General features: G+C 50.2%; 1 protein-coding gene across 3 annotated transcripts in view; it reads right to left on the reverse strand.

Moving 5' to 3' along the window:
- Positions 1 to 20,355, reverse strand: part of KIAA1614 (KIAA1614 ortholog) — a 62,290-nt gene that overhangs the window by 14,368 nt on the left and 27,567 nt on the right. For all 3 annotated transcript variants that reach the window (XM_047840329.1, XM_047840328.1, XM_047840330.1), the window contains exons 8-10: positions 12,358 to 12,485; positions 11,532 to 11,716; positions 6,206 to 7,435 (exon numbers count right to left, since the gene is read on the reverse strand). In XM_047840329.1, coding sequence (XP_047696285.1) covers positions 7,242 to 7,435; positions 11,532 to 11,716; positions 12,358 to 12,485 — 507 coding nt within the window. In that variant the 3' untranslated portion in view covers positions 6,206 to 7,241. The remainder of the gene's footprint in view (positions 1 to 6,205; positions 7,436 to 11,531; positions 11,717 to 12,357; positions 12,486 to 20,355) is intronic.

Below are 20,355 nucleotides of genomic sequence, written 5' to 3' on the forward strand. Positions count from 1 at the left end.
TGAGACGAGGCAGAGCCACTTGCTGGCTCTCAGTGCTACCACAGAAATTGGGACATCCGTGCATGAGTCCCCAGCTTGACTTCCCCCAAATGTAATAGCTAAGGAGGGTTAACACACGTCAACATACTAACCAGCCTTGCTAGAGGAATGAATGCTTATTTTGAGGGTTACAGTTAGTATTTGAGAAGGAAGGGCTGTGTGTACCCCCTGATAAAAGCAAATCTGCCCCTCTCCCAGGCCTGGGGAGCTGTGGACTGTGTGGCGTTGAGAAAAAGCCGGCCGTGTACAAGGCTGAGGGTTCTGTAGCCAACAGCACGTTGACTCCACTCGTGGCTCTGCTGCACAGCAAAAGAGTGATTTGCTGTCTCTCACAAGGTCCCCACTGGCTACAAGTCTTACATAAAACTCACGTTGAAAATACAAGAGGAGACCTGGGGCAAAAATGAAACTCCCAGGAAGAGAAGGCCTGTCCATACTGCCACAATGCTGCACCATCCAAGAGGACACATAAACCTTGATCCTTGGCACCTTGGGGGCGTCACTGGTCTGGAAACAGGGACCCTTCTACCAAGACGACACTGACAACTGCAACATTAGCGGCGGCTCCATTTGGTGCAGATGCAGGCAGAGCCTGGGCACGAACATCCCCACCAATACACCTCTCGGTAGGTGAGGTGTTCCAGAACCCAGCTTGGATGGCCAAATCGCCAACCTTTCTGACCTCTGCAGTGGTATCCCCTTCCTCACCACACCGTCGGATGCATTCTACCTGCGTTCACAGAAGTTCACATTAAGATTGGCCAGCCTTTGGGAAGAGGTCATCAACTCATAGGAACAGATTTCTCAAATTTTATACCTAATTAGCAGCTAAAACTTCTGGCCAACATTTGATAAGAATCTGACGTGCTGGCAGGTCTTTGATCATGGGCATCGGAGACACGACGGGGAGTGAAATTTTGGTCTTCATTTCATTCTTACAACCCCACGAGGGAAACCCCGTTGAGGCCCAGTTTACACCCACAAACGGGCATGAGCATCAAAGACGTTTGCCCAAGGGTAAATGAGGAAGAGGTAGGGTCAGGAGGAGGACCCAGGTCTGACTGGACCAGTATGAGGCCAGCGTCCCTTCAAAGAGAAAAGAGCTGTAGTAGGAGTTGGTGGTGGGTTAAAGCACTGCTCTAAGAAGTGAAGATAAAGCACAGACACCAGGTACCCTGGACTTGACCGCATCTCAAATCCCATATGCCCACTGTACAGTTAAGAGATCTGCTAAGCCAAGGACCTCAGGCAGGCTGGCCTTGCTGATAAAATGTTTTGGAACTTTTATTTGGCTGGAAACGGGCAAAAAGTAAGTGAGCCAGACTCCTGATACGAACTCGGAAAAGCCTGGAGACGTCTGTGGAGCCCAGGGTGAGGATCAGAGCTGTGGCATCCGAATGCTGCTGTGAGCTCCCGCCACTGCCAGCGTTCTGTGCTCCTGAGAGAACACCAGAGCTCGGATGGAGGCTGCTGAGCCCACGGCTGGCTCGTCTGGGAAGCCTTTCTTCTCACCAGGTGGAGTGGGGCCTCCTGCCTGGAGCTTCCATTGTACCCCTTGGCACACTGGTCTCTCTTCACAGCTGTAGCTGTCTCCACCCTGGGGACGTGGGCATCCCAAGGGCGGGGCAGGCCTCTCCCCAGTACCTGGCACCTGGCCAGACCCCTGAGGACAGCCCCACACTGTGAATTGGGGCCTGAGCCCAGATTGCAGAAGGACAAGACAAAGGCAGGCCCAGCGGGCACCCAGGCATCCACAGAAGAGCCCCGGATGCCCTCCAGGCCTGGCAGGGCAGCTGTTAAAGCCTGGCTCCATGGGCAGAGATTCAGAGCCAATGACAGCAGCCCCTTCCTCAGGGCCTGGCGCTCCGACCTGGCCAAGCCCATAGCCTGAGAGAGCTGGGCAGAGCTTCTTGCCAAGGAAGGCTGCTGCCATTTCTAAGCAGGTGCTCTGGCTCTGTAGGAAGGAGGGAAACTTCAGAGAGGATGGTGGGGAGGGAGGGAGAGAGGGGGAGGGGAGAGAGGGGATCCGGTGACAGCCTTGTGAATGGCTCCAGAACCAACCTGGGGATTTGGGGTAGGAAATGGGTTGAACAGATGGACCAGGGAAGCCCAGGTGTTGCCAGGTAAGTTTGATGGAGGATAAGCAAGAAACTCTATTTGAAAAGAGAGCCACAATAAAGAGCCCTGGCACTTATATGGGAGCACAGGGAAGAGGAACAAAGTCAGCATGCAGGTGTTCCTGGAATGCTTCCCTGGACAGCTGGACAGGCATCTCTAGTATTTTTGAAGGCTGCCAAGGAGTCCGCGGGTGGACAAGTGAAAGGGTGTTCCAGCAAGGGTATACGAATTAGCAGCAGGAAATGGGTGAGTGAATGCGGGAATCTGGGGCGTGGCCAGATCAGGGATCCAACAGCTCCTGCCCCTAAGTACCCACGCGGGAATCCCACTGCACGGAGGCCGGTTGGAGGACCAGGAAGTCCAGTCACCTCACTGTACCCTGCCCCTGGGACACGGGCTTCTCGGCGACAAGGCTGTAGGATCAAGGATGCCTCTTCCCCTAGGGGCCACGCACATACGGACGAGCCACCAGTCCGGGAAGGTTCAGCAGCGTTCTGCAGGCAGCGCACCGCTGGAAGAGGTCGCGGAGGTCGGATGTGGAGTTCTGGGTAATAGAGGACGGAGGCAGCCTCCCCTCCAACCACCACTCCCCCAGGCCGTGCCGAGGGCGTGTTCTCAGCGCACTCCAGAGCAGGGGTCAGAAGTATCCTTTAAGTTACAGCTCAGGACACACACACCCCTCTGAAAAAATTGGTTCTCAAACAAAACCTACACGTGCCTTGTGCGAAACGCTACTTTTTAAAATATTGGTGTCGACCCACAAGACATGACCCTCGAGTGGGTTACGCCTGCTTTTCGGAAACTCTGTTCTGGAAAATGATCTTGTCCCCACTTCCTCCCGCCCCCCGCGGGGAGATGGGAGCGCCAAGGCAATTTCCCTGCAGAAAAACAAGCCGAACCCCCACGCCGCCCTGGTGAAGATGGGGGACGGGGGTGCTGGGGGCAGGGGTCGGCCCAACCCGGGTGTTCGAGGGCCTCCGGATGAGGTGAGCCCCACAGGGTTCCAGGAGGGAGGACGTGCACAGGCTGGCCGTCACAGAGGGCCGGGTTCAAATCCATTCTCCGCTAGTAATATTTGCAATGTGACCTTAGATTAATAATTTAAACCTGAGTCTTCGGCTGCCAGTTTGCAAGCAGAGATAAGTAGTCCGTTCCTCGCAGAATTGCCTCAAGGATTCAGTACTGAATCCTTAACGTCCCCAACAGAGCTCTGGGAGATCGGAGGAGCAGTGCAGGCTGGGAGACGGCCTTTGAATTAACCTTCATTTCCCAAATCCGAGCTGCGCCTGTGGTTCCTCCATCCTGAGACTCGGAACACTGCGTGTACCGGTCCCCATTCTGCGCCCCCCGCCACGCGTGCCAGTCCTGAGTCGCCTCGCTTCCCGTCCCATCCCTCCCTCCTGCTCAGGCCAGTCCTCCCGGTTGTCCGCTCCCGCGGTCCCCAGCCGTGCGTCCCTCCGGGGCAAAGTGAGGGCCAGCCTCTTCCCGGCCTCCGGCGCCCAGCGAGGGCTCCTGCGTCGTGTGTCTGTTGGGGGCTGGGAGCGTGCAACCCGTCCCCACCCCGCCCCCAGCCTCTGGAAAACTGCCGGCTCCAGCCGTCCTGCGCCTCCAACCGAGCCCGCGCCAGGCCGGGCGGCCCCGGGGCGGGGCAGTGCGGCCAGAGCCCCGTCTCCCGCGCCGGCCCCCGCGGACGCCAGGAAGGACAGCGCGGACACGACAGCGGGATGGCGGGCGGCGCGCAACAAAGGCCGGGAGGCCGGCGCGGAGGGCACCTCCCGGGCGGCCGAGTGGCAGGGAGGGCGCACCCGCGGGGAGCCAGCCGCCTGTGCGACCTGCCCGGACCCGCGGGATCGCCCCGCCCGGCCGTCCCGACTTGCAGGCGACACGCGCGTCGGAGCAGAGTAGCCTGGTGGGGAGGGCGCGGGGCGGTTGCCTGCGAACAGTCGCCTCCAGGTCGCTGACACGCGACAAATTTCGGTCCCCCTTCCCAGGGAACCTGGTGCCGACCGCACTCCGTCTTGGAGATGAGCTCTCGCCCCCCGCCGGCCCCTCCGCCACCGAGAAGAGGCGCCCTGAAAAAAAAAGGTTCTAGCAGGCGACGGTGGGAGGGAGGTTGGCCAGGGACCGCCCTTCCCTCCCAGATCCCCCCACCCCCGGCTTCCGCTAGCGACTTCTGACCTTGCGCCCCACCCCCACCTGTCACCCTAAGGATATTGACATGTCTGAGGCCCAAGTTGGAGCCACTTTCTGTTCTGTGTAGTCCCCAAATCTGATGGCTTCTGTGGAGAGAGCTATGGACACAGAATACCAATAAACTGCCCTGGGGGGTGGGGGGATGAGGGAAGGTCATAGGTTAGGTACAGGAAAAAGCCACCTTTGCGCATGCTGTTATCTTCTGTGCCTGAACGTCCTTTTCTTCATCCTTCCTGTAAGTTCCTACTCATGTTACAAAACCCTGCGTGGGTGTCCCTTGTCGGTAAGCTCCCTCCCCCCAGCTGATCACTCAGGCTGTCTACCCCAGAGGCCAGGCGCCAGGGTCTCCTGCTGCACACACCAGGCCACGTGGGCATGTTTGTGTCTCCCTGAGACTATGGCAGCTTGAGCCCGTCTTTCTCATCTCCAGGGGATCCTTGCCTGTCAAAGGGCCTAGCTCCTAGTTACTCCACTAGGTTCTAAGCAGGCGCTTTCTGACAGTCCTGTGGGTGACACAGGGCTGACCTGGTTAGCAGCTCCCCAGACAGAGCAGATGGGGACGTCAGACAGGTGTCTGGAGGAACCAAAGTCCCCACCCACCTACACGAGTCAGGGCCCCTGGCCTCACGTTACTCAGGAAGAAGTGCAGGTCTAGTTCACACAGTCCAGCCTTTTTCGGGGGGGGGGGGGAGGTGGGAGATGTCACAGCTGGAAGAGTGGCCTTGAGTCAGAGAGGCCAGGTCTGAATGTCCTGTCACTGTTGCTCAACTCAGCTCTCCCATCTGTGTAAAGGCAGATGATACACAGGGCATAAATGGCAGGTCTGTTTTTAAGGACTAAATAAAATGTGTCAAGAGCCTGGCCCTGGCCCTGGGAGGTAACAAAAGCAGATGCCCAGTATTGCTTAGAGACCTTTCCCAGTCCTGTCCTGGCCAGAGCCCCCTACTTTCCCTTCCTTCCCAGCTGGAGCTGGGAAGGCACGTTGTCCTCACCATACAGAGAAAACAGAGGTGCGCTCCCATAAGTTTTTTTCAATATGAAATTTCCCAAGTTTCATGAGCTCAAGGCCAGGAATTGGGGGTACAGGAGCTGCCAGGGTTTTCCCCATGACTACTTCCTGTCCTGCCATGGGGCCATTTCCAAGCTTTGGGGGCCCCAGGTTGGTCTCTGAGATGTTCCAGCACCCTCTTCACACCCTGAAGGCCCAAACACTTGTTCCACTGGCCCCTCTGCTCACCTGCTGGAGCCACCCCTCCTCATTCCCCATCCCAGGTGGCTCAGTCTCCCCATCCTGCAGCGCTCTGGGGCTCTGGGAGTACCCTTCACCCCCTAGCCTCCAGGGGGCAGTAAAAGGGAGTTTTAACTGGCTCCTGCAGGTAAGGCCTGGACCCAGGAGAACATTCACTATACATTCCACAGGATTGCCAGTCCCCTCCCCCCCATCACCTTTCCCTCAGGCCACATGTACCCTTCAGTGACCTTGCCCAGTGAAAGCTGCTATGAACACTCATTTTAACTAAGGCTGTGTGTTTTATCAAGTTCTAAAACAGTACTGAACTGCTCACTGCACCCCTCACCCCAGCATCACCCACCGGAGGCCCCTAGCTCCATTCTTTCCCCTGTTCATAAACGCACCTTGCCCCAGGCTCCTCTCTCAGCCAGAGGACTGTCCCTGGAGGCTTCTGCATCCACCCTGGCTGTCACCCCAACCCTGGGGGACTACCCTAGCCTTCCCTCTGGCATGCTCAATACAGTTCACTTCTGTCCCTGTGTCCTCCCTCCCTCTGCCCCCAATTCAGGACCCTGCTCTTGGCCACTCAAGGTCAAGTGAACATCCAGCCCAGAATTTAGCGACTTGGAGTGAGAGAAGCTTCAGCTTTGCTTTTTAATAATTTAAGGCTGACACACAGCCATCCATTCCCAGAGAGTCCCAACGCTTTGGGCCTAGAGCAGGGAAGCAACCTGGTGAGACAGCCCATCCCCCTGCCTGTACCCTGTCATTGCACTTCCTGCTGACCCACCCACAGCTGCCACCGGGGAGTCTGGGCAGAGAGCTTGTGGCTGGGGACAGCCTGGCACCAGCCACAGCCATGCCCACACTCTACAGGAGAAGGAAGACAGGCCCTCACCGCCAGCTCCAGTGTTGCCTTGGGCAGAGGCAGAGGGCAGGCTGGTGGGGGCGGGGCTGGCCAGTCCTACTGGCCATGGCTGCTCTTCCTGGAAATTCGTCTGGTTTTTTTTTTCCCTTCAACTTTATATATCACAAAAATTTCCCAGAAACTCTTAATATTCTGGCTACCAGATAACATCTCCCAGATGTTCTCACACCAGACCACATGTTCCAATGTTTGGCTTGGAATATATGGCCAAGGGCTGTAAGGCTGTCACTCCAGGACACTTTGCCCATTTCCAGAAAAAGAACAAAGGTGTTCAATGGGATGTGGAAGGAATGAGACTTTAAAGGCAGGCTCAAGGCCAATATGGCCAAGAACTTTCTTTGGTTCTGGAGTGTGGAAGGCTGGGGGAGCCCTTGACAGAGAGTGGGACAGGACTTGGGGGTGAAGAGGTGGTCAGGGGCCAACCCCAGTACCTGCCGCCTCTCTCTCCTCTTGCCAACAAAGGTAAGGAAAGAGGCAGACCCCGCTTCTTGCATTGAAGGAGATCCAGGTCTTTTTTCCCCAGTTCCATGTAAATTAACATCCTTAAAACACACAAGCAGGCTCCTGCCCTCACGTATGGTGGTCAATCACGGACGCCCTGCCACAGGGGTTACATGCCACTGTCATCGGTCTTTGGTCCACAAAGCAGCTTTGTGCAGTGCATTTCCATTCTTCCTAGGCCAGTTCAGGGCTTCTGCGGGAGTGACTGTGCGGGGCGGGAGCATCGCTGGGTCACCGAGGGACGGGCCTCTGCCTCAGCACACGGATTGACAAGCTGTGTGCGTGGGCCAGGAGCTCCTTGATATGAGCCAAGCCCAGCCCTGCAACTTTGGCCCCATTTACCTCGAGGATCTCATCCCCTACCCCCAGCAGCCCTGAGTACAGCTTGGCCATGCTCGAATCAGCTATCTCCTGCACGTAGAACCCTGCAAAGGAAAACAGAACAATTTAACAGGTGAAATCCAAGGACACGCAGCTCTGTGGAACGCTGACCAGGTGGGTGCTGGTGAGCGTGGGGTGGGGAAGCAGGTGCTCACACAGGGCACTTCTCCATGCACACACATACACACACCCTCATTATTCTACCTCATAACCACAAGGCTTTCTACACAGATACAGTGTGCCTGCCCTCATGGTATAATTTCATTTTTCTGTCTCCTCTTTTAAAATGCCCTTTAAGCTGTTATTATTTGTGTGTACCCCAGTGTGAATGAGCTAACCTTATCTTTTTCTGGGATGAGCTTTGATTGTAGAATAAGGAGGAAACTGATGTTCGAAAATTAAGAAAAAGACCCACTATGTGCCTGGTACTGTGCTAAGCAGGATTCATAAATACGATCAAGTTGCTGTCTTCAAGTAGCTGGAGTGGTGGGAAGGCTCACTGGAGTAATGAACGTGGCTGAGGTCAAATGCAAATCTGGTTTGCTTCCTATTAGTGTCTAGGACTAGCACTAGCCTCAATCTTCCTCGGATGTGGTGGCTCACTTGACCTTTATTCACACACATCCTGTCCCCCACACTGCCCCTAAGAAGGCCCTGCTGGCCAGTATGACCATATCCCCTGGGTCTCTTAGGTGCAGAGCGAGCTGGAGAGAGCCTGCTTCTTCCCCTTTCCCTGGGTCCAACTTGGCAAACCCACGTCAGTGGAGCAGGCCCTGTGGAGGCTTGGGGCTGGCGAGGCTGAGTTCCCCTTGCCTCTCCTGGCTACACAGTGCAGGGAGTCCTGCTGAGGGACCTTTCTCACCTCAACTTCTGCTGAAAACCTTCCAAACTCCCCTTGGACTTAAAGGGTCTTTCAGGGAAAGCTGGCCACCACCCTGCTTCACAGGCTGAGTGCACACAGGTATCTGAGAGCACAAGCCTGGGGTGCGGACTGTGTGCAGCAGACATCACCTGTGGAACTCAGTGGGCAGCTCAGCCCCACCGGAGACACCCTCACCGCTGCCCAGCCCCGGCTGGCCTGGCCTGCACGCTGCCCTCTACTCCTCTTCCTGGAATCAGCGTCCTTAGAAAGGGCCGCATAGGGCACCTCACCGGTTCTTCCGACTCTGGCCTGAAGGCATTTAACACACGGGCCAGGGGAGGTCCTCCCTCTGCTCCCCACAGCCCCATAGGAGCTTTGCTCAGCCCAGCTTCTGGCCCCAGCAGAAAGCAAGCTGTCCAAAGCTGCCCACTGAAATGGGAGTCTGGAAGCACCACCATCTCCTTTAAAGCACCTGAAGGCTGATAACTCTGAGTTTAGCAAAACCAATCTTCTGACACATTCCCTCTCCCGGGGCTGAGTCGTGGAACTCCCTCTAGGTGCTTCTTGGCCGATCGGTGCCTTTGCTGCAGGGTCGCCTCCCTGCCCACCGGCCTGCCTGCCATCCACTGTGTGAAGCTTTTCTCCCGGCCCCATCTTCCACCTCTTCCGTCTGGGGGCTCTACCCGCTTGCCTGCCTCGTCAGTGTGCTGGTAGCGTGGGGGAGGCAGTGTGCTGCCTACAGAAATGGCTGCCCTACAGCAGACAGGCGGGTGCAGAGTGATGAGAAACCCCAGAAGCATGTAGCAGCCAGACCTGGACCAGACAGACACTGACGTGCCAGCGTTCTCGAGGAGTCTCTGAGGTAGGCTTCACAATGGAAAGTCATGACAAAAATGTGACGGAGAGACCGCTGTTGTAGGTATTTATTGCCTGCTGGAAATGGCCTTTGTTAAGCATGTATGGTCTCTATGGTACTCAGAAGCAGAAGACAAAGCCTGCTGTTCTCAAATGCTTGTATACAATCGGATGTGACAGCCAGCAAGTGAACCCCAGCATCCTGACGTTTTAGCGGGGAATGCAGACCAGCCCCAGCTCACGGCCCGCCTGAGGCCCAGCAGAAGTGGAGCCGTGGCTGTTGGAGGCCAGTCTGTGGCAAGGAGGCCCTAGGACCAGTCATGCTCCGGGTGCCTGCGGATCTCTGTGTTATATCCGATGGCCAACTGCAGCAGGAGCAGGGCAGGGGAGAGGTCGTACCAACCCAGGGGAGGGGTGCCCTGGGGGGCAAGCCAGGGCGGAGCCCAAGGAGCCCTTGGTCATTACAGACCCCTGCCCATCCGACATCAACTCCATGACAGGTGGGGGAGGGGCTCCCACGGTCTGCAAAGGGGCCTAACGGGACTTTTGGGGAGCATGAGGCGCATAGCACCATGTCTGGTTGTGTGTGACCTCACACGGACAGGCGGTACAGATCACGGTGGTCCCGGTTGGAGTTCTGCTCCCCAAATACAAGTTCTCTTTCTGAAGAGGAAAGGGGAGAAAAGAGCCGGGCATTTTCCTATGCACATCACTGGACGCTCCTTATGACTCTTCCAGGTAGGTTTTATTATTTTCATTTTACAGATTCGAGAACTGAGATTCAGAGGGGTTAAGGAACCTGCTCAAGGTCACACAGCCAGCAGAGGCTCTAGAGTACGAACCATGCCGTGTTGTCTAACTCTATGCCTCTGTACCACCCCTCTGGGAGGCCGACCGCCTCTCACCTGAGGAGGGAGGAAGCTGAGGGAAAAGGTGGAGTAGCTAACAGTCTGCTGATTGCTGTATGATGATCAGTATAGGTTCACAAATGCCATCTCCCTGTGAGGTCATTGTACCCTCCTAAGGTCTAGAGTGGGGAGAAACTCATTTTCTTCCTCTCACGCTCATAGAAAATCCATCAGCAAACTGAGTCAAACTGCCTTCAAGTCAACCAGAATGCAACCACTTCTCACCATTTCTGCTGACCCCCCCCCCCCCCCCCGCCCAAGTCGCCACTGTCAAGTTTTTCCACTGAAATAACTTTAAAACCGGTCTCCCTGGTCCACCTTTAACCCACTAACGTCCATTCACAGTCCAGCAGCTGGTCAGCGACAGTGTTACAAGCACAAATCAGGGCACAATAATAGTCCCTGCTCCAAGCCCCTGGTGGCTCCCAGCTCACTTGGCGGGAAAGCCAAAGCCCTTCTGGGCTCAGCGCTGTCTCTTCCTCTTGCCACTCTGTCCAGATCCACCTCCTTGCAGGTCTTCTGACAGCCAAGCTCATTCCCACCCTCTGGGCCTCTTCGAGCCCCTTCCCTCTGCCTGGAACGCTCTTTCTCCAGACACCATACTGCTGCTCCTTCACTCCTGTAAGTGCTGTTGTGTCCTCTGCACAGAAAAGCTGTCGCCCCCTGCTCCCACAGGCACTCCCATCTCTCGGGCCCTTACCCTGCTTTGTTTGGGTTTGTGTCTCAGTACTTTCGGCTCTCTGGCACATATAAAGCAAAACGTATACAAATGCAAACCTTTTTGTAGATATAGTCTATCTCCGTCACTGGAATGTGGACTCCTGAGGACAGGAGTTCTGTCTGTTCTGTTTACTGCCAGATACCCAGCATCTAAAACACCTAGTAGGTGCTCAGTATAAACGTGTTGAAACAATGAATGATGGATCAGATGTCAGAACTTGCTGTGGTCTGCATATCTGGCAGTGAGCAGATTTTTCCCAGGTTAAATGACTTTGACCTAGGAGATCAAAGCACAGGACTAAACCCTCCTCAGCAGAGTGCAGCCAGGGCAGGATCCCTGTGAACATCACCCTTTGGAGCCAGCACCGAGGGAGGGACCTGGACGCACAGACAGGCAGGCACATTCCACATGCCCAGACATACTCAGCAGCTGGAGGAAGGGAACCATTAAACACATCAGTCACATCAAAGGGATCGCCGGGAACCAGCAGGCACAGTCTCCCTTGGGCACTACAACAAAAAGATGGCCTTCAAGATTCTGATTTCAAGACGTCAGCAGAGAGCAGAGGGGCACTGGAGTCAGGCTTACTATCTCTGCCCCCTCCAGCAGCCCCACACCAGACCCTTCCAGAAGAGTGCCTGAAGGGAGAATTCCAGTCCTTTTGCTAAGAGGCTGTCTGCATTGAGAGCTCCACTTCTCAGCCACAGACTGGAAATGATCACGGCCAAAAGGCATTGCTGTGGTTTACTAAGGCCCCAGGGATGTGGAGCCCAGAAAGGGGGGGGGGGGCTTACCTGAGTCCCGGCGCCCATTCCCAGAGGCCACACAGAAGCCAAAAGTGCCCTCCGGGGAGCGTTGTAGCTGCAGCTGGGTTGTGCCATCTGGGAACACCTCCACCACACGACCCACTGTGCGCGCCTGGCTGGGGGCGCTCACATCCTCCACGCTGAGGGCACGCTGGGGTGGGGCCTTGGCTGGCCTGCCAGGGGACCGGAGACAGTGAGTGCAAGGAGGGCTGGGCACTGGGACCCCACCATTCCCCACCTTAAAGGTGACAGATGCCTCTTGACTGACCTCAACCAGCAAAAACAACCTGCTAGGATCAAGACTGGAGGGTTGTCACAGCGGTGCCCCCTGCTACCCCTGCCTGGACACGTGATTTCAAATCTTTGTGGGTGCAGAGACCTCTCTGAGAATCTAACAAAGCTATAATGTTATATAAAAATTCCAGGGGTGAACAGGCCACCTGAAGACCCTCCATGGGGCCCCGGGTAAGAGCAGCTAGAGGATCTCATCAGTGGGTGGGACTTCTCTAGGCAGGGTCCCAGGTCAGGTGCTTCTTTGGGGGCCCGTCTCTGGATCTCTAACCTGATCTTTAACTGGGTTAAGGAAGCTCTCTGATCTCAGGATGTTGTCAGACAGCAGAGGGATAGAGGAATCGAACCTTCCAACTCTACCCATTCCACCAACTCCACACCTTCTCAGAGCCCAGTTGCACAGGGCAAGGCACTGAGGTGTGGGTTCCAAGACTCCTCTGGCTCCCGAGGCAGGAAGGAGTTAAGCCCATAGCTCCACTGCCCATGCTCTGAGTTTGCTCCTACACCACTTGCCCACTCTTACCGGACATCTGCACTGTGGTCCCCTGGCTCTCCTACCACGTAGAGGCTGGACCTGTCCCCCTTGCCACTCAGCAGAGAATGGAGGTTCTGAAAGGAGACAGCTTTCCGATGATGGTGAGACGGTGACACCTGGTGGTAAAGGTCCAATATTGCAGGTGAGAAAAGCCATGGAGAGGGCTGGGAGGGGGGGGGGCGGGGGGCGGATGCAGGAGTTGACCTTACCCCATCCATGAACCTGAGGGTTTTTTAAGAGAGTAATGATACAAGTTTTTGTCACTACTTAAAAGTGCCCGTCAGGAATCACCATGATTTACTTAAGAAGATGGACCCATATAGGTGATCAGGTTCAATTTTCTTTGGCTGAAATAACTTAGTACTACTAGAATACTAATAATTTCATTGATTATGAAAATCTAATTTTCTCTAAGAAAAAAGTGAAAGCAAATTAACTACAGAATAATAAATATGATTTTAGAATTAAAATATTAAATATTTTGTGATTGTTTAGTATCCCTTTTATGGTTATTCACATTAAAAATGTTTATCTAAGGACTTCCAGGGAAAATGGCAGAGTTCAAAGATCCTAAACTCACCTAGTCCCATGGATATAGTTATATAACACCATATTAGATAACCAGAAAACAATCCAAAGACTGGTAGAACAGACTCTCCACAGCTAATTGTAGAGAAAAGTCCATGTCCAAGAGGGTAGGAGGGGTAGAGATTTCCGTGGGAGCTAAATGGACCTAGAGGACTGTCCCAAGGAGGGAGGGAGGCTGGGTGCAGAGAGACAAGGGGACCAGATCCTCACATCAGGTACATCAGGCATGAGGAACCTGCACAGGGAAGATGAATCCCCATAACATTCGGCTTTGAAAACCAGATGGGCCTAATTTTGCCAGCTTTTAAAAATTTTTTTTAATGTTTGTTTATTTTTGAGAGAGAGAGAGAGAGAGAGACAGAGCATGAGCATGAGCAGGGGAGGGGAAGAGAGGGAGAAGACACAGAATCCGAAGCAGCTTCAGGCTCTGAGCACAGAGCCTGCCGTAGGGCTTGAACTCACAAACCGCAAGATCATGACCTGAGCCGAAGTCGGACGCTCAACTGACCAAGCCACCCAGGCGCCCCTAATTTTGCCAGTTCTTAAAATCACCGAGGCTTAACACCTGGAAAAATCAGTGGGCTTGGATCTGGGAGACTTGGGAAGATGATGGGAAACTGAATCCCCACCCTTAAAGAGACAGCACAACAAACAGCCCCACTGAGGTACAGCATAGAGAAGCAGCAATTTGAAAAATGCCTGGGGTATATGGGAGGGAGATTTGTTTACTAATCTCAGAGCCTGTGCTAGAAGGGCAGGGATCTCTGGGAGAATTCTCTAGGAACAAAAAAGTCGATAGGAACCATTTCCCTCCCCTGCCCCACAGCCTAGATACACAGACAGCTGGGGGAACCAGCACAGTGCTGACACTCTCCACCTTACTTGCTAACAGCACTGCCCACCCCCTCATTTTCCTGTGGCCCTGCCCCCCTACAATAAGCCTCGGTGGAAGTGCATCCAAAAGTGGTGCCACAAGTCTGGCAGTGTGTAAAGAAGCCCTGACAGTGACTCCTACCCTGAAGAGAGGGGAAAACAACCACACACAACAGTGTGTGGCCCTAGCACCACAATCTGGTCTGACATAGGCCCCACCCACCAACAAAAGCTTCTCAGAGGACAATGCAGAGAAAGAGCCTTGCAGTTCAGTGCTACTGCATCTCTGGCAAATGCCTACTCTGACTTAGCTCAAGCCTAAGGCAGGCCAGGAGTGGCCACTAATACCACAGGGGCCAAACACTGCCCACAACAGGTAAAGACAGTCATTGCAGACAACTGGACTAAAGGCAAAAACAGCTCAGCCACAACAGAAGGGTAAATGCAACACACATAAGAGACACCCCCGAAGCACCAGGTTCTGGGGAACAGGGGACACTACACTACAGTGCATTACAAGACCTCTTCTTCATAAGGCCACTACTTTCTTTTCAAAAAATTTTTAATGTTTATTTATTTTCAAAGGAGAGAGAGACAGAGCATGAGTGGGGGAGGAGCAGAGAGAGAGGGAGACACAGAATCTGAAGCAGGCTCCAGGCTCTGAGCTGTCAGTACAGAGCCCGACATGGGGCTCAAACTCACAAACTGTGAGATCATGACCTGAGCTGAAGTCAGATGCTTAACCAACTGAATGACCCGGGCACCCCGAGGCCACTACTTTCAAGAGCAGGAGACATAGCTGACTTTCCTAACACACAGAAACAGACACAGAGAATTAGACAAAATGAGGAGACAGAGAAATACGTCCCAAGTGAAAGAACAGTACAAAATCACAGCAAGAGAGCTAAACAAAATGGAGATAAGTAATATGCCTGATAAAGAATCTAAAATAATGGTCATAAACATACTCAATGGACTTGAGAACAGAGTTGAGGACCTCAGACCCATAACAAAGAGATAGAAAATATAAAAAAGAACCGATCAGAGATGAAAAGCTCAATAACTGAAATTAAAAACACACTAGAAGGAATAAATAGTAGACTAGAGGAAGCAGAACAATGGATCGCTGACCTGGAGGACAGAGTAATAGAAAGCAATCAAGCTGAACAGCAGAGAGAAAAAAAATTAAAAAAAAAAAAAAGGAAAACAGACTTAGAAAACTCAGAGACACAATCAAGTATAATAACATTCTCATTATAGGGATCCCAAAAGAAGAAGAGAGGGAAAAGGGGGCACAAAACTTCCCAAATCTGGGGATTCCTTCCTGGGGAAGGAAACAGAAATCCAGAGCCAGGAAGCACAAGAACCCCCAACAAAATCAACCCAATGAAATGTTGAAGTCCACACCAAGACACTTAGTAATTAAAAAGATAAAAAGTAGTGATAAAGAGAATTTTAAAAGCAGTAAAGAGAAAACACTTACATACAAAAGAAACCCTATATGGCTATCAGCTGGTTTTTAGTAGAAACTTTATAGGCCAGAAAGGAGTGGCATGATATATTCAAAGTGCTGGAAAGAAAAATCTGCAGCCAGGAATACTCTAAACAGCAAGACTATCATTCAAAATAGGAGAGATAGAGAGTTTCCCAGAGAAACAAAAGATAAAGGAGTTCATGACCACTAAATCAGTCCTATAAGAAATGTTGAAGGGAAGTTTTTTGAGTTGAAAGGAAAAACTATAATTAGGAGTAAGAAAACTATGAAGCACAAAGGCGGTAAAATTAAGTGTATCTATAAAAGATCAGTCAAGATATTCACAAAAGAAAAAGCTGAAAAGTATGACACCATATACTTAAAACATGGAGTGGGGAGAGGAGTAAAGAATGGGTTCAAACTGAAGTGACCATCAACTTAATATGGACTGCTATATGCAGAAGATGTTATATACAAACCTAACAGTAACCACAAATCAAAACCAGTAACACATACACAAAAAATAAAGAGAAAGGAATCCAAGTATATGACTAAAGAATGCCAGCAAACCATGAGAGAAAAGCAACATAAGAAATGAATAGAGAAGAACTACAAAAACAACCCCAAAAGAAGTACCAAAATGGTACATATGTGTCAATAATTACTTTGAATGTAAGTGGACTAAACTCTCCAGTTAAAAGACATAGGGTGATGGAATGGATAAAAAAGCAAGACCTGCTGCCTACAAGAGACTCATTTTAGACCTAAAGACACCTGAAGATTGAACGTGAGGGGATGGAGAAGTATTTATCATGCAAAAGGATGTGAAAAGAAAGCCAGGGTAGAAATACTTACATCAGACAAAATAGACATTAAAACAAAGACTGTAGCAAGAGACAAAGAAGGACACCATATCACCATTAAGGGGACAATCCAACAAGAAGATATAACAATTATAAGTATTAATGTAGCCAACATGGAAGCACCCAAATTCTTAAAGCAATTAATAACAAATATAAAGGAAGTAATCGATAGTAATACAATAATAGTAGGGGACTTTAACACCCCACTAACATCAATGGACAGACTGTTCAACCAGAAAATCAACAAAGACACAGTGGCTTTTAATGACTCACTGGACCAAACAGACTTAACAGATATATTCAGAGTATTCCATCTAAATACACATTCTTTTCAAATGCACATGGAACATTCTACAGAACAGATCACATATTAGGCCACAAAACAAGTCTCAACAAATTCAAAAAGATCGAAGTCATACCATGTATCTTTTCTGACCACTTTTCTTATCTTTTCTAGTTTCTAGTTGAAACTAGAAATCAACCACAAGAAAAAAATCTGGAAAGAACACAAATACATGGAGGTTAAATAACTTGCAACTAAGAAAAAATGAATGGGTCAACCAAGAAATCAATGAAGAAATTAAAAAATACATGGAGAGAAATAAAAATGAAAACACAATGGTCCAAAATCATTGGGATGCAGCAAATGCTGTTCTAAGAGGGAAGTTTACAGCAACACAGGCTTACCTCAAGAAGCAAGAAAAATCTCAAATAAACAACTTAACCTTACAACTAAAGGAACTCGAAAAAGAGCAACAAACAAAACTCAAAACAAGCAAAAGGAAGGATATAATAAGTATTAGATACAATATGTAAGGATATAATAAATATTAGAGCACAAACAAAATAGAAACTAAACAAAAAATCCTTATTGGCTGATGGATAAAACCAGGAGCTGGTTCTTTGAAAAGATCAACAAAACCAATAAACCTTTAGCCAAACTCATAAAAAAAATTAAAAAAAAAAGAGGGGGAGAGGAGAGGATTCAAATAAACAAAATCAGAAACGAAAGACAAGAAATAACAAATGACACCACAGAAATACAAAGGATTATAAGGGAATATTATGAAACAAACTGGACAACCTAGAAGAAACAGATAAATTCCTAAAACATATAACCTCCCAAAGCCAAATCAGGAAGAAATAGAAAACTAGAACAGACTGAATACCAGCAATTAAGTTGAATCAGTAATCAAAAAACTCCAAATAAAAGTACAGGGCCAGACAGCTTTACAGGTGAATTCTACCAACCATTTATTTATTTTTTTACTTTTTAGGTGTATTTATTTTTTTGAAAGAGAGAGAGAGAGAGAGAGAGAGAGAGAGAGAGAGAGAGAGAAGCGCAAGCAGGCTCCATACTGTCAGCATGAAGCCTGATGTGGGGATCGAGCTCACAAACCATGAGATCATGACCTGAACCAAAATCAAGGGTTGAATGTTTAACCAATTGAGCCACTCAGACGCCCCTCTATTTTTCTCAAAGTAATCCAAAAAAATAGAAAAGGAAGAACAGAAAAGAATAGAAAATAGAATAGGAAAGAACGAAGGAAGAATAGAAAAGCAATTCCACCACTGGGTTTTTACCCAAAGAAAATGAAAACACTAATCCTAACAGATACATGCACCCCTATTTTACTGTAGCATTATTTACAATAGCCAAATTATGGAAGTAGTCCCAGTGTCCACTGATAGATGAATGGATAAATATAAATATAGATAGATACTTAGATAAATGGTTATATATATAATGGAATATTACTCAGCCATTAAAATGAATGCAATCTTGCCATTTGCAACGACATGGATAGATCTACAGAGTATTATGCTAAACAAAACAAGTCAGTCAGAGAAAGATAAATACCACATGATTTCAATCATATGTGGAATTTAAGAAACAAAACAAATAGACAAAGAGAAAAAGAGACAAACCAAAAAACAGACTCTTAACTATAGAGAGCAAACAGGTGGTTACCAGAGGGGAGGTGTGTAGGGGGATGGTCGAAATAGGTGAAGGAGGTTAAGAGTACACATACCATGTACACATATCCTGATGAGCACTGTGTATTAAACAGAATTGTTGAATCACTATATTCTATACCTGAATCTAATATAACACTGTATGTTAACTATACTGGAATTTTTAAAAAAATTCCTTAAAATATGCACCTTAAAATATTCTACATTAAAAGGTGGACAAGACAAACATACCTTAAGGAGTTCACCCATCAGTGGAGGTGGGGTGAGCACAGGTGAGTTAACAGCCCTAAATACATGTAAGTGCTGGGCTAAAAGATGGATGTGCAGGGAAGCAGAGAGAGACTCCAGTTTAGGAAGTTTGGGGACACTAGAGAAACTGATGCCTGAGTGAGGCTTGAAGCATGAGCTCCCCGGGTGAAGACTGGTAAGGGTGCTCCAGGCAGAAGAAACAGCAGGTGCAAAGACATGGAGAGACGACAGAAAGCATATGTTCTGGAACATGGTTTGGGTGGCTGGGCTGCAGAGGTGATAGGAGATGGGCTGGAGCCTGAGGCCGGAACTGGAAGGACCGTATATGGCCTGCTAAGGAGCCAATGAGCGATGTTAATCAGAAGATTGTAAGATTAGATCTGCGTTCTAGAAACTGACCCAATGAGGAGGCTACTGTGGGGGTGGGGGTGGTGGAGATGTAGGCAGGGAGTAGCAGACTTTTAAACAAATACAATGCATATTATTTATCACATTTGGAACCCACACTCTCAAGCAGTAAGTGATGTTATCAAGAGGTTTAGAGGGGGCCCTAGCCTTATATTAGCATTAAGGAAGGCTTCCTGGGAGAAGTCCTGCTTAACTCAGACCTGAAAGACGAGGAGTTCCCCAAGGAGAAAACAGAGGACAGCACTCTAGATGATGCAAGGTCAAATGTCAAAAAGCCATGGCTGTGGGGTGGGGGGGTGGGGTGGTGTCGTGGAAGCCACCAGTGTGGTTGGGTGTGAGAACGGGGCCACTGCCTACCCAGGAGGTGGACATGAACATGAACACCAGATCCAGCCAGCACCTGTCCACATTTAGGCAGCTCCAGAGTCTAAGGAAGTAAATGACAGTCTAAAGGAGGTAGTTACCCCTGAGATGCATCACAAATATTTCTGAGTGAGACAGAGACTTGTTTTATCTTCCCTGAACAGTTCTCTGTGATGCTCAGTCCGCCCTGCACTTGTTCCCACCCTTTGTTGGCCAGCTTCCTTTCTATCTTTGCCCACGCAGCTTACATTGCTGATAACCTCACTGCCACACCAACGGCGCGGTCATTTCCCTCGAGGGTTTACAGAGATCGAAGTTCTGGTGGTGATACATCCGGATGCCATGGCTCAGACACACAAGGGACAAATCTAACTTCATGAGGAAAATGAATTCCTGGAGCACGGCGTCAACTCTAGACTTTTCTGCCCAGCTTACTATCACTTTGCTTCTGTTTCTTAGCCTTCCATTGATTCATCCAGCAAATACGTAGTGAGCACCGATCGCATAGTAGGTACGGCTCCCGGTACAAGACAAACTGATGTCATTTTCATTCGGCCTGCATTCTCTCCCCCACTGCAGCCTGAAAAATGGAAGTCTCCATTGCCCCAAACCACAATCACCTGCCGTTGCTCTGCAAAAAGGACAGGGGCAGGGAACAAAAGAACAAACATAATACCTGGAAACACCTGGAACAGAGCAGGGTTTTCAGAAAATTAGTTGGGAGTTAGCACACCATTGTTGATTTGCTGTTGGTTTATCTGCTAGCACATGGAGAGAGACCTTCGGCTAGCCGCCCTGCATTCATTCATACACTCACTGACTCACCTGTTCATTCACTGTGTCTTACATATATTTATATATTAGCCATTGTACTCAGCACAGGAGCATCCCCCACTTTTTGAAAGTTTGCTTTTATGAAAGACCTACATTAGTACCTGTTTTGACTAACCAAAATAAATCCGGAGGATTTTCACTTTTACAAAAAGAGGTGAAAAGCAAAAATAGCATTCAGCATTTGTTTTGCAGTGAGCCATTATGGGGCAGTGCACCCAAAGTGGCCCCACCAAGCTCCTCCCCCAGGGACTCCACTCAGCATCTTAGCATCAAGCCACAATAGCTTTGAACAGTGTCTGTGAGCATCTGTGCTTCATCTCGATTTATTTTGTGTATCCATTAGCAAGATGTGTCCTA

The sequence above is a fragment of the Prionailurus viverrinus genome, chromosome F1, assembly GCF_022837055.1.
Source record: "Prionailurus viverrinus isolate Anna chromosome F1, UM_Priviv_1.0, whole genome shotgun sequence".
In the NCBI taxonomy this organism is placed as follows: domain Eukaryota; kingdom Metazoa; phylum Chordata; class Mammalia; order Carnivora; family Felidae; genus Prionailurus; species Prionailurus viverrinus.